Source organism: Ciconia boyciana, chromosome 4 (genome assembly GCF_034638445.1).
Source record: "Ciconia boyciana chromosome 4, ASM3463844v1, whole genome shotgun sequence".
Taxonomy (NCBI): domain Eukaryota; kingdom Metazoa; phylum Chordata; class Aves; order Ciconiiformes; family Ciconiidae; genus Ciconia; species Ciconia boyciana.
The window spans coordinates 49,299,846-49,312,205 of NC_132937.1; the positions used below are offsets into that span (position 1 = coordinate 49,299,846).

Genomic DNA, 12,360 nt, shown 5'->3' on the forward strand with positions numbered 1-12,360 from the left:
ATTAAGAACAGATATAACAAAAACAAATGATACTATCAGATTCGATGCTCTATGCTCATTATCCATTAACAATTTCAATTTCAGATGCTTACTTTTCCATATTCTATTGCATTACCTAAATATTTGTGAAGCTTCTTTTAACACCTTATAAAAGTTTAACATCTGCTCCATTAATGCATATGGACAAATGTGAGTATTAAACCATTACACAAACACATATTTCAAGCTATTGAAACAATAAAGGAACAGCAGGGTTAAACCACCCTCACTGAACGGTTCTTGTCTGGACACCAATTGAGGATAGAATTGTACATTTTACAAAGGATCATCTTCCTAATTTAAAATATTAGCCTGCTGATGTCTTATCTTTTGATTACTGGAAATAATTCGTGGAGGACATAACAGCATTAAGTGTTACACCATTTGTTTTTGGTTCCCAGCAACATAAAATCCCAGTACCTTAAATTCCAGTTCCATTCCTGTGACATTCTCGCCTGTTTCTATCTGTGTCAGCTTCTGGATATATGCATACAAGTTTCTGGCTGGCACTTCGGTATTTCCACATGTCACTGCTTCCAGCAGTGCATCATGGATAAAGATGTATTGGTCCTCCGTTTGAACCATGTAATTCCTCTGCGCTCTCATTAGAGTTACGTGGCCATAAATATCTACAGTCTTTTCATGCTTTATTCTCTCTAACATGGCATCTATCACAATGAAACAGCCAGTCCTGCCGACTCCAGCACTAAAAGAAATGAACACAGGAGGGAGAACATGAAGGACTATTTCATGCATTGTGCTTACTTTTATGGCATTCAAGTTTTAAAGTTTCGTGACACTGATTCGAACAGCACATTTTTCTGAATATGAACATCAGCTTTTACGAAAGAGTTTGGTGCTCTGAAATAAGTAAACTCCTTTAACACCCATTACAAGCAATTGAGAACGTGGAACGCTTTTATATGAGATCTTTGCATCTTGCAGTTTCAGGCTTGACTATAGGAGAAATAAAACACATTGCAACATGTTCTAGAAATACATGTTCTTAAAAATGGAAACTACTGGAGATAATCAATCCTCTAAGAATTCAAGCTTTATTTGTAGCATGATTTCTAACTCATTAAACATGCTGTTGTTGCTATTCTGTTTACAGAGGTGAACTTATTGGCAAACAATAATGTTACAGAAAATGAATCTTACATATTTCTATCGTGCTCTGGAGGTAAACTTTCTATCCTTCTCCCAGCTCTGCCAACGGGGCTCCTATTAACACAGTTTGTTCTGTCCTCTGCTCTCTCACTTACCCAGGCCATACTGTTATTCTTTGCAATGCAGAGCCATGCCTAGTTTGCTGTGCTAGCTGTAGGCTGGGGAAATCCCCAGCTGGCTACTTCATTGTCTGTCTTGCATCTCTAGGAAAATGTCAGAAAGATCTGGAATGGCCAGAACCTGGACCAGGATGCTCAGTCATCACATTATTTCAAAGGACAGATTATAAAAGGACTAAAATATGCTTAAAGACAAAGCTTGAAGTCACAGCATTGAACTAATGTCCAGACTGGGTGAGTAATATTTTTCAGGCAGAGGCAAAGTTAGTGCTCCCTCACAGATTCTGAGTTGTCACTTGTTGGTTTTAGGCAGGAGCTGAAGTGAAGTCACATCAATCCTGTTGAGGCCAAAGAAACTACTATTTCTTAGCTCTCTGCACAGTAAGGGATTCCTCAGGAACAACTCTGAGCTAGAAAGGTGCTTTCCCCTCTTCGGTGGGGCTTGAGGGTAGAAGACAACATGGGTCAGCTACTGTCAGCTTGGCAGAGGAATAAAACTTGATCATGAACTATTCAGTTGGATCCAAGAGAATTAAACCTGTCTCAGTAACAGATCTACTTAACAGCATTTTATTTTTATGATACCTGCTGTCAAAATGTGCCAGACTTTCAAGGATTTTCAGCCATTCGCTCCCTGTCTTAAAGGTGTTTGTCACATGTATGGGCTACCTTTAGTAACTCCTGAGGACAACGTTATGCAATCAGGAGAGGAAAAAGAGACTTAAAGTTCTCACCTTGATGTGATTACTATTAGTCATACATGATCCTTTATTACACATTTGGCATAACTGAACAGGAACAATGTAGAAGGAATAGGAAAAAGATTACAGAATATATAAGACCAGAAAATACACTGAAGGTCTGAATGTGCAACTTGTGTGCTAAATGGAGCTACATTTCCCAAAATCTCTATGGGAATTCTTTTATGGAGATTTTTGGACATCAGCTGTACTGAATCATATCTTCAGATAGATAACTGTCTTTTTGCAGCCATGTATATGACTCAACTTTATGAAGTTCTGTTTGAACTATTGGCATACATGTAGCTACATAAAGCACAAGTGTAAAATATAATGGTTTTTGTATATCATTTTTATATCTGGGATCACATCGTGTCTGTGACAATGAATGATAGCTTCTGGCCTTCTAACTGCTTAACTGTTTTCACTTAGTGACATGAAATGCAGTATGTAGTATAGTAAGCAACAGTTTATAAACCCTCAAGATATTGACATTATCATCTAAGCCAAGGATATTCAAGAACACCACAAACTGCCATTTTTTTAAAAGAGACAGAAAGAAATAAAAACAATTACAACCCAGCTTCTAGAGGACAATTATATAAAAACCAAGATCTTCTCACAGTTCCTGTATTTTCATGAGATTAAATATCATAAGTCCATCCTGAAATCAATAATTAAGGGTAAACCTTTATTTCTTGCATGACGCTTTAAGACTCTTTGCCAGTTACAAGCAAACTGCATTCACTTACAACCAAATCAGAAAGAAGTACAGAGCAGAAAGATGTTTTATTCTCACATGAGGTAAGTTTTGTTTCTAAGATTCCATATTTACATATTGTTAATCATGTATTCTTGCCACCAGTTACTCTTCCCAGAAGCAGATCCCCTTCAAACAGCTGAGGACTTCTGCTAACAGACCAAATGCATGAATCTCAGCTTTCTTAGATGCCACTCTGACAAGAATTAATCAATATTCTGAGCTTAAGAAAACTTACCAGTCAATGATATTGATCAATGGGAGTTGTAGAGAAAGAAAATATACAGACAAATGAAAAGATGGCTATCCTAGCTAAATAGGAGTTCATTTACCTTGTAGAATAAAAGCTCTGCATTCAGGAAACCTTAGTGACCTTAACGTTGGTAATAATAATGGAGAAAAACTAAAAAAAATTGTCTCACTATTGATTTTTTTTTTATTGCGACGAAATGACCACAAGTAGCACACATTTGTATGTCAAATCGGTTTATATATGGTTTTAAACAATTTCTTAAACAATACCTCTTTGCATTCAGTTTTTATCAGCCTAACAAGTGCTGGCCAAGTGAGAAATAAGAAGGTTTGACAGTGCAGATATTCTCAGGAGTTTAGAATATGGTTCTCTTTCCTATCATGTGTTAATGAGTTAATGTTCCAGCTCCATGTTTATAAATGGATATGCCGTTTTTCAGATCAAACATTAAAAGGTTCACTGGTACCTACAGAGCACAACTGCAAAATTCCAACCCAGTTAAAAGCTTGCACTTTCAGCTGGAACAAGCAGTTTTCATTTCTTCTATTCATGTCTTGTATTATTATTTATATATTTATTCTTCCCATGAGCAAACTCAAAGAGGAATAGTTATTAGCATACTGTACCACAGAAGATATTTGCTAGTTTACAGGTTTATGCAGAGGTTGTGAAGATCATGACACCAGACCAAAACATATTGCTATGCACCAATGTTTTCATGATAAAGATGGAGGGGCTGACACACTACGTTTATTGAGGCATTTGGCTCCACTGGGCTCCTGACACACTCCTCTCTGGATCATTTTATCCAGCAAGATATTTTACTACCTTAAGGTGTTCAGGACTTTCCAACTCTGCCAATTATAAATGAGCTGTGTGTCTACCAGTCTACCCTTTTTGGTTTCCAGGTAAAAATGGTACTAATGCTATGAATATTTTAACTTACTTCCTCTTTGCCCCAACATGCCTTCTAACTCCAATAGCTCCTACACATGAAAGAGAAACTATCCTATCTTCATCCCCTGTTTCCCCTTCTCTTCTGCTATCATACAGACTTCTTAATATGGTACCACTGCACTGCTGGGAAGCCATGCAGTTCGAATCCTCACTAATATGCCACTGGAACATGAAAAAAAATTCCTATCTACTTTCTGCTAACAATGGTAATTCAGCTAATTAGAATAATTTCACAAATTAATTCTACACTTGTTGCTGACTTTCTTGCCCTTTTGGTTTGCATCTTTTGGTGTTACTGTCAAACTTAGAATTTAAAAAAAATATTCTATCATTTCACCTAGTGAAAGATACTGTTACATTTACAAGCTGAAAACCTGAGCAATCTATTAAATAGGCATGTCTACTAGGAAACTGTTATTGCTTCAAATATTATCATTTATCCTACTATAACATTTGTTTTCAATTTCTCAAAACATGACTGTCTCAGTCCCATGAGCTGAAACATGTTTAATGTCCTGTGATGCAATACAGCTGTAATTTACAAAAAGAAAAATTAAGAGGCATAAGGGGGCTATTCCACATTAAAATCACTGTATGGATGTGTTAAAGGTTGGTTTTTGTGACTAATTTGTAGCTGTTTAAATGATGACCCTTTACTGATACTTCAGTGATTTGGCAAAGGAAGGCAGTGTAATTGCCAGTATTCACAGATCATTTAATTGGAAGCAAAGACAGTAAAATATGGACCAAAAATCATTTAGGACATTTTTGACTCATACCAGGGGAAAATTTTATTGAATATTACAGTTTCAGATTGAATGAAGCTTGCATTTATGAACTGAAAGTACATAAAATTGCTTGTGATATGGGAAACACATAAAAATGACTGGATTTTATTGAGGAACTTCATATGATTAATTAGATTCCAATCCCACAGAAATTCTGTAGTAGTTCTGACAAGGGCAATATTTAGATTATTTTCTCCTTTAGGAAATTAGAACACAGTTGAAAATCACTCCTGTCTGGGAAGCAGCAAAAAAGCCCCTTATGAAGTCATTGAACATCCTTTTGAAGGGATACATCTGACTGAAATAGCATAAAGACCTTGTGCAAAGAGATAAATTTAAATTTCATTTTAGGAGAGATACCAGACTGCTTCAAGAATTCTGGTACTAGCTTGTGAAAGACCTTTGAGAATTGATCTGCAAGTGCACAATGACTTTCTTTTCTTCTCACTGTGGTTATGGTCAGATACCAGCAATCTAGTATGGTATATGACACATTTTTAGGTGTAATGCTTCACCAAACAAAAGACTTCAGCCACTGCCTTTTCTTCATCTTTATGCTATGCATGGAGGCAACCATATTTGTCATGGAAGTTACATAAGCTTCTTAAAATGAACAAGGGAACAAAAAAAATCAGAAAACAGGAGATTTCACTACAAGTAGATAAAGCTCAGTCTAGAGCTCCCCAGAGTTTTCATGGATAGCTGGCAAAAGCACAGGAGGCTTACAAATCAAAAGTCAGCCTTAGATCTTTCTTTCTTTACTGAGCTTTATGAAGATTTTCCTTTCAGTCTGTATGTTCTCAGAATTCTACCATTACCATAAATTCTCCAAATAACGGCCCCAGATTTAAGCCCAATTTTTTGTAATATGTGATTGTAGAAGTGTAATAATGTTCAGGAAGTAAATATTTTCTTCATCTAATCCTGAGTTCAGCTCTGGAGAGATCAAGCACAAGAAGCTGTCTTACCAGATTGTATCATGAACACAGACAAACAAACTCTCAAATATTAAAACATACAGAATCAAAACTATCAGAAATTTCTCTAACAAATCCCATGTACAGGGAATAATTGTTTACTGAAATAATTTTAAAAGCTGAGTTTTCCATGCAGGATAAAAATGTAGCATTAGTAATGCTCAACAAAACAAAACAAAAACGTTTTAAGAGACACTTCTAACAAGGACATTCCATTATAGCAGTTCAAATCCTCTCACCAGACTTTAAATCCAGGTCTGTCATGAGCCAGAGCTTTACAGAAATGCAGAAGGACTCCTATATAGCTTCAAAGCAATACAGGAAGGTAGTTGTGGAAGTGCATAATGTAAAGAGCAACTCCATTAACTGATAGCTCACAAGTATTAGAAATAATTTACGTGTTAGCAGTGGAGGAAGATGTACCATGTTGCACTATGAAAGTAAAAGATACATAAGTAGTTCATTAAAGTAATGGAGTGAAGGAAAATAACATCTGAAACCACAAATATTACAGCCACAGGTAACTTCTGAGCACACTTTTAAAATGTGACAGCCATTTACCTGAAGTTACATTTTTGCACTGCAGTTAGATTTAGGAGGTTTCTGTAGAACTAATTGGAAGGATTTTGTGTGACATCTTTATTTACTCTCACACTCATTCATTCACTCACCATGCTATGAATCCACTATTTACTGAAGGATTCTGTAAATTTTTCCATGAATGCCATTCTGAGGCCATTTTGCATGTAAAAGAGTTGCCCTTGCATTTGCCTCCATGACAAGCAGTGTGGCCCATCTCAAGAATGGCAGAGAAATCATAAGGTTGAAGAAACATATCACAGAGGATGACAATGTATGAAGGGGAGGTTAATCAAACTAGGTAACTCAGCTTGGAGCAGAGAAGACTCAAGAGAAAGACAGATATGCAAGAAGGGCAGAAAACCATGCGTTACGTGGAGGAAGTGAAAAGGAAATTACTCTCTTTTGCTTGTAACACAAGAAATAGGATCACGAAATGAAATGATGAGACAGAGAGTTTAAAACAAATAGGATGTAGTTTTTCATGTAGTACATAATTAAATTGTGAAACTCATTGTTGCAGAATACCATGGATGCCAAAAAGAAATTCATGGAGGAAAGGATCCATTAAGGGTAATTAACCAACAAGTTACAGACACAATTTCTCCTACAGAAATCCTTTTATTAGACTTTGGATTTTGGATAGGCACTCTAAGAAAATAACATTCTAGACATGTTCTAGGAGAGAAGCCTAAGCGCGCTGTCTAAATTTGGTCTTGTGGTCCCACATAGCTAAAGAAAGCACAGGCATTCCACCCCCCCCATCTGCTAATCAGATCATCTAGACCTCTTCCTTTCAATCAGCACTTCTGCCTTTAGGTACCTGATGCTTTTAGGAACTATGCCATTGAAAAGGGACAGCACTGTTTCTGATCCTTGCTTTTTCTGCCTTAAAAGGGACAGAACATCACAGAGAACTTCTGCCTGCTTCTTTCCTGAAATCATGAATTGTTGGTGAAAAAAAGATCTCTTATTTTTCTGCTTGAGAGATGGAATATAGCAGAAATTACACAATATGACAACTGAAAAGTTTATTGACCCTATTTCATACCACTTCTTTTTCTTACCTTGGTTTCTCTTCAGAGTTGATAGTTGATTTTATATAGCAATAAATGTGATAATCCTGCTTTTCATAGAGGATTTTTGTATATACACCTTACTGTAAATTACTATATCACCTGATTTCTTCAATTACTTAGATATATAAAGAAATTAGAATAACTTGTATTTCTCTGTACTGTTTTATCTGTACATAAGGATTTACTGTGATTTTTTACTTCAAAATTAATCCAGTTCTCAGATATCCTCCTTCTTATTTTCCTACTTCTCTAAATACGATCTTATATATTCAGTGTACTGCATTCTGTATTTAGCATCAAAGAGTAACTATCCTAAATATCTCTTCTCTGTGAGATTTGTTGAGTTTCAGTGTATATTTTACATTCTTTGTCCTGTACAATGCATTCACAAAGCATTCTTGTCATTACGCATTCCACTAAAGAAAGAAAGAACTAAAATTTACTGAAACAGAGTTTAGGGAAATGTTTAGAAAAAGAATGTATTTTGAGGTTAATTTTAAAAACACATCTTACTGTGACTCGTTACCTTCAATTAAAGACAGATCTATGCATGAACAGCTGTAGTAAATACAGAAAATGATACTTCTGGGTAATTTATGAGAGGAAGTACACTGCGATCCTATCATCAATAAATAAAAGTAAAGATTACAGCACAGCAAAGAAGTCAATGAGTAGAAATTATGCTGCTTGCTGCTAACAACTACTCCTTGCTTTCTTTGCATTTCAACCTGGTTTGCGTTCTCAGGATGGAATGTTTTGAGGAGTTGTTTTGTAGTTTTGCATATTTCTGTGCTTTGATTACATTTTCATGTGGAACATATAGAAGAGCTATTACCCTATCTGTGTGGGAAATAGGAAGGTGAACTGATGCTGTCTGAAAATGAGTTAAAGAAGGTGGGAAGAAATGTGTTCTGCAGTACTGGATAACAGGATGACCTTGAAAGTGCTTGCTGAACACAAAGGTGCTTCCTAGTTTCAGAGTCCTTCTGGACTCCTCCCTGATTCTAAGTGTTTGTTTACCTATTGTGGCCAACAATTGTTTCTTTTTCTTAACACCAGCTGCCCTCAGGATCCCTGTTTTTAAAGTCAGAACACTACCATTTGCCATTTGTTAAGCTTGGGTTTTAGACTGATAGAACAGTGATGAGGTCCCAGATTGTCATCTGGACATAGTATTTCATCTGGTAAGTACAAAGCAAAAAAGAAGACATAGTACCAGGTCTCCTCAGTGTGTGTTGGCTTTTTTTTCAGTACCAATCACAGTTCAAAGCCCTAAATGAGCTGGGCTCTACCTGTCTACAAATCCTTTTTTTTCTTTTTTTTTTCCTAGTTTGAAAACTTGTACATAACCAGAAATTAGTCCTCAAGCTTGAAGCTAATGGGACTTTAGCAGCAGACCTACTGTTTTGGATCTCCATCTCAAGATGTCTCTTCCTTTTCCACGGAGAACTAATATAGCTAGAGAATACATTCAGAGGATGAGACAAAAGGGATCTTGCCACGTTAGATTTGGTTTAAACTGAAACGATTGCAATATGGTAATCATGCAGTGAGATGTTATATAGCAGAAATTAGAGAAGAAAAAACTATGAGGCTTCTCTGATGAGCTCATATCAAGGCTCTTGCTAGGCCTCTGTTTTCTTAGACCAAGTGGTGAAAAGAATGAACACACTTTTCAATATCTCTGACAATACTCTGCTGACAGCTGAAGAGCTTGGTTACCGGTACTACTTCTGATGTTTCTTTTCTTTAACCTCAGCAGTCTTTATAATAGCATGAATTCTCTGTAATGTAGTAGAAAATCAGGTTGTGAGAGGTTAATACTACTAAGCATTTCACATTTCTTAATCACAATTTGTCATTTAGAGGTTGGACGCTAATCTCTCTCTTTTTTGCAGGATTTTGAACCTTATGAGCAAATACTCTGGATAAGTTATAATGAAAATCATGGGGGTTTTGGCGTAGAAGTTTCAAAGTAGCTGTAAAATGAGCTTGGATAGTATTATGATAATTTTTAAACAATTAAATCTATTTTTAAAATTCAGGTGACAAAAAAAAAAAAGGTACCACAGTGCAGGATTCACTTGGAACAGCAGTCATTGACAAAATCTGGTAAGTGATTACACCCTGAAGTAAATCTATAAAAGTATGAAAAACTAAGAAAGATTAATATTCAAGGCAGAATACTGATTGGAAAGCCTCCATGAAAAGATAACAGGACTATTTTTAAAGCTTCATTTCACTTCTAGAGACACAGGGAGATGATTTAAAGAGGTTTTCATGCTGATTACTTTAAATAAAAATACAGCCTGTTCGAAGTTAGCCAAACATGCTGGGTAGCCAAGTTGATGCAATGTGTTCCAGTATACTGTGTGTCCATGGATATTCCGGAATTTACTCTAGGTACAGCTGGGAAATCTCAGAGATACCCCTTTCCAGAATTCAGCTATTGGGTTATAAAAATATTTTCACATTTCCTGCAGATGGCTGGATTCTTTTCTTCACTCATAATTTTAATTCAGAATTCATTACAGACAGCTGCTGGCTCTGATAGAACCTAATTGCTCTTTTACTAGACTCAGCTGCAAGCAGTCAGATTTCCTTTTCCTTTGTAGAGTATATTATATATAAACATGGGCGGGGAGAAAAATAACCAATTAACTAAATACATATGGATAAAATGACTCACTAAGAGTGCTGATCAAATAAAGTATCAAACTACAGCTTAGGTCAAAGGAAATTACAGGCCTTGTAGGACATGATAATATATATATATGGAAATAATTATCAGCACCAACATATTTGTAATTTGAGATAACACATGGAAAAGGCACTACTTCTGTTAAAAAAATCTTAGAGAAAATTATTACATTTTAATAAGGGGCAGGTTACTTCACTGAGTAAAAAGTCATCAGTCTCCAGGAGACCTGCTCAACCAAAACCATTTGTTGGCCAAATCCAAGTCAGGCCTCAGTACCTCCACTGGACAACTTACCAAGAAAATGTGGCATAATTTTGGAACTATTTTTGCTCCCTTACCTCTTATTAAAAAAAAATAAAAAGACTGGGGAATAGTTACTGTTACTAAGGTTACAGAAAAAGGGTATGTCACAAATGAGGAAGCAAAGACAGCCAGCAAAAAGACTAGGGATGTGAGGATTCCCTGCCATCCCCATGCACATGACAAGTACTGAAACAGGTTAGGATATGTTGCTGTCCTAGTTTGCTACGATGGATGAACACAACGGAAAGTTGTAGACATGTAAAACAAGAAACAGCGTTAAAGAATGTTCTTTTTTCTCCCTTTGTCCGAATAAATTTAGTGAAATGAAGAGACACATGTTTAAAATAACAGTAAATAGATATCTTCTAACATGATGTGGGAAACTACTTGTCAGAGAATAATATGTAGACAAGGAAAAAAGTTAAACATAAGACTGTCTGATTTTGTTCTTTAAAAATGTGTGTACAATTAGAGATATGAACAATACAGTATCCACCAGTTTCTGTGGGGGAAAATAATGGGGGAAAAGAATTGAAATCTTCATGAAGTAGGGCTAAACTAGTCACTGCTTGCTGCTGGGGAGGAAACTTTACTGAAATATTGTTGACATTGGAGTTTTATACTTTCCCCTGAAAGTTCTGACATTTGCCATTGTCAGACACAGGATACTGGCCTAGATAGACCACTGATTCTATCTAGTAACAGCATTCACTATGTTCCTTTACAGTTTTCTGACTTCTGCCAGAAACAAAATCTTGCCCTATGCAGTCATAGCGGCTTTTTAGGATTTCAAAAGATAATCCAGCCCTGAGTCACAGCAGTGGGGCTATAATCCCCTGAACCACAGGCGAAGTGCCAACCAAAGATGGATTTATACACACAGGACTGATTTAATCAAAAAGACCACAAGTAGGTATTTTCCATTATTTGAACCTGCATGAAGAAATACTGCTATTATTTGCTATTTGTATGCTTTTGAATTTTAATAATGGTTCCAGTGATACTTACTGCGTTTTTATGCTTATAAACAATGGAAGCACATACTGTACATACAGCAGCTTCAGGGCAGGTTTTAGGAAAGGCTGGTTTGCTGTGCAGAACTGGCTTCTAACTTAAGACAAAACTTGAAAGTGGATCAGCATCAGTGTGCTGGTGTTTGACACCTCATGGAAGATTTCTAGATAATGTAGCATAGTATTTTCCTATTCAAACTAAAAATATCAAGGTACCCCAGCCAATCTTTAAGGACACTGCACACTGTCACATTAACTACTGTATGGTAATCCTTCTCATGCCCATAATTCCAGGTTTTCATATGTAAGCACCTAAATTTAAGGAAACAAATTAGACACCTAAACTACTAAGACCCAGATTGCCCTTAAGTGAGCGATCAGTTGGGAAAGGTAACTGGTATTTTTGCAATCAAGATGATGCCAACTAATGACACTCAAATTTGAAACAGAGAAAAAGAATTCCAGCATTACCCATCCATCACTGGCTTTATCAGCATACAGACAGAGACTACTTTTTGTCTATGTAATTGCATGAGCATAGGACAGTAACTATGTGAAAACTCTTGTACATTCAGCATAAAACAGCCAGGGTCTTCAACTGTGAAGCTTTTGGAATCTAAACTTTCACAACCTTGAAAGTTTTTATGGTGATAATATGAATGCAAGTCCCAAATCCTGTCCCTCTGTGATGCCATTCATCGCACAAGTGATTATCAAGCAGTGTCTTGCTATACAGATGACCCCTCAATCAATGTGCTGGTGGACTTCAGTCTTTGTTTCTGCCAGCTAGCATTTATTAACCTTTATTCTAGACTTTTTCTCATTTTCCAGTAGATTCTGCAATTCCAACAACTAAATGAAGACAGAACAAGCATCCAAAAA

The 12,360-nt window shown here is 36.3% G+C and overlaps 1 protein-coding gene across 4 annotated transcripts in view; it reads right to left on the reverse strand.

Moving 5' to 3' along the window:
* PTPRD (protein tyrosine phosphatase receptor type D) overlaps positions 1–12,360 on the reverse strand; it is a 380,545-nt gene that overhangs the window by 17,751 nt on the left and 350,434 nt on the right. For all 4 annotated transcript variants that reach the window (XM_072859514.1, XM_072859513.1, XM_072859512.1 and 1 more), the window contains one exon: positions 460–745. In XM_072859514.1, coding sequence (XP_072715615.1) covers positions 460–745 — 286 coding nt within the window. The remainder of the gene's footprint in view (positions 1–459; positions 746–12,360) is intronic.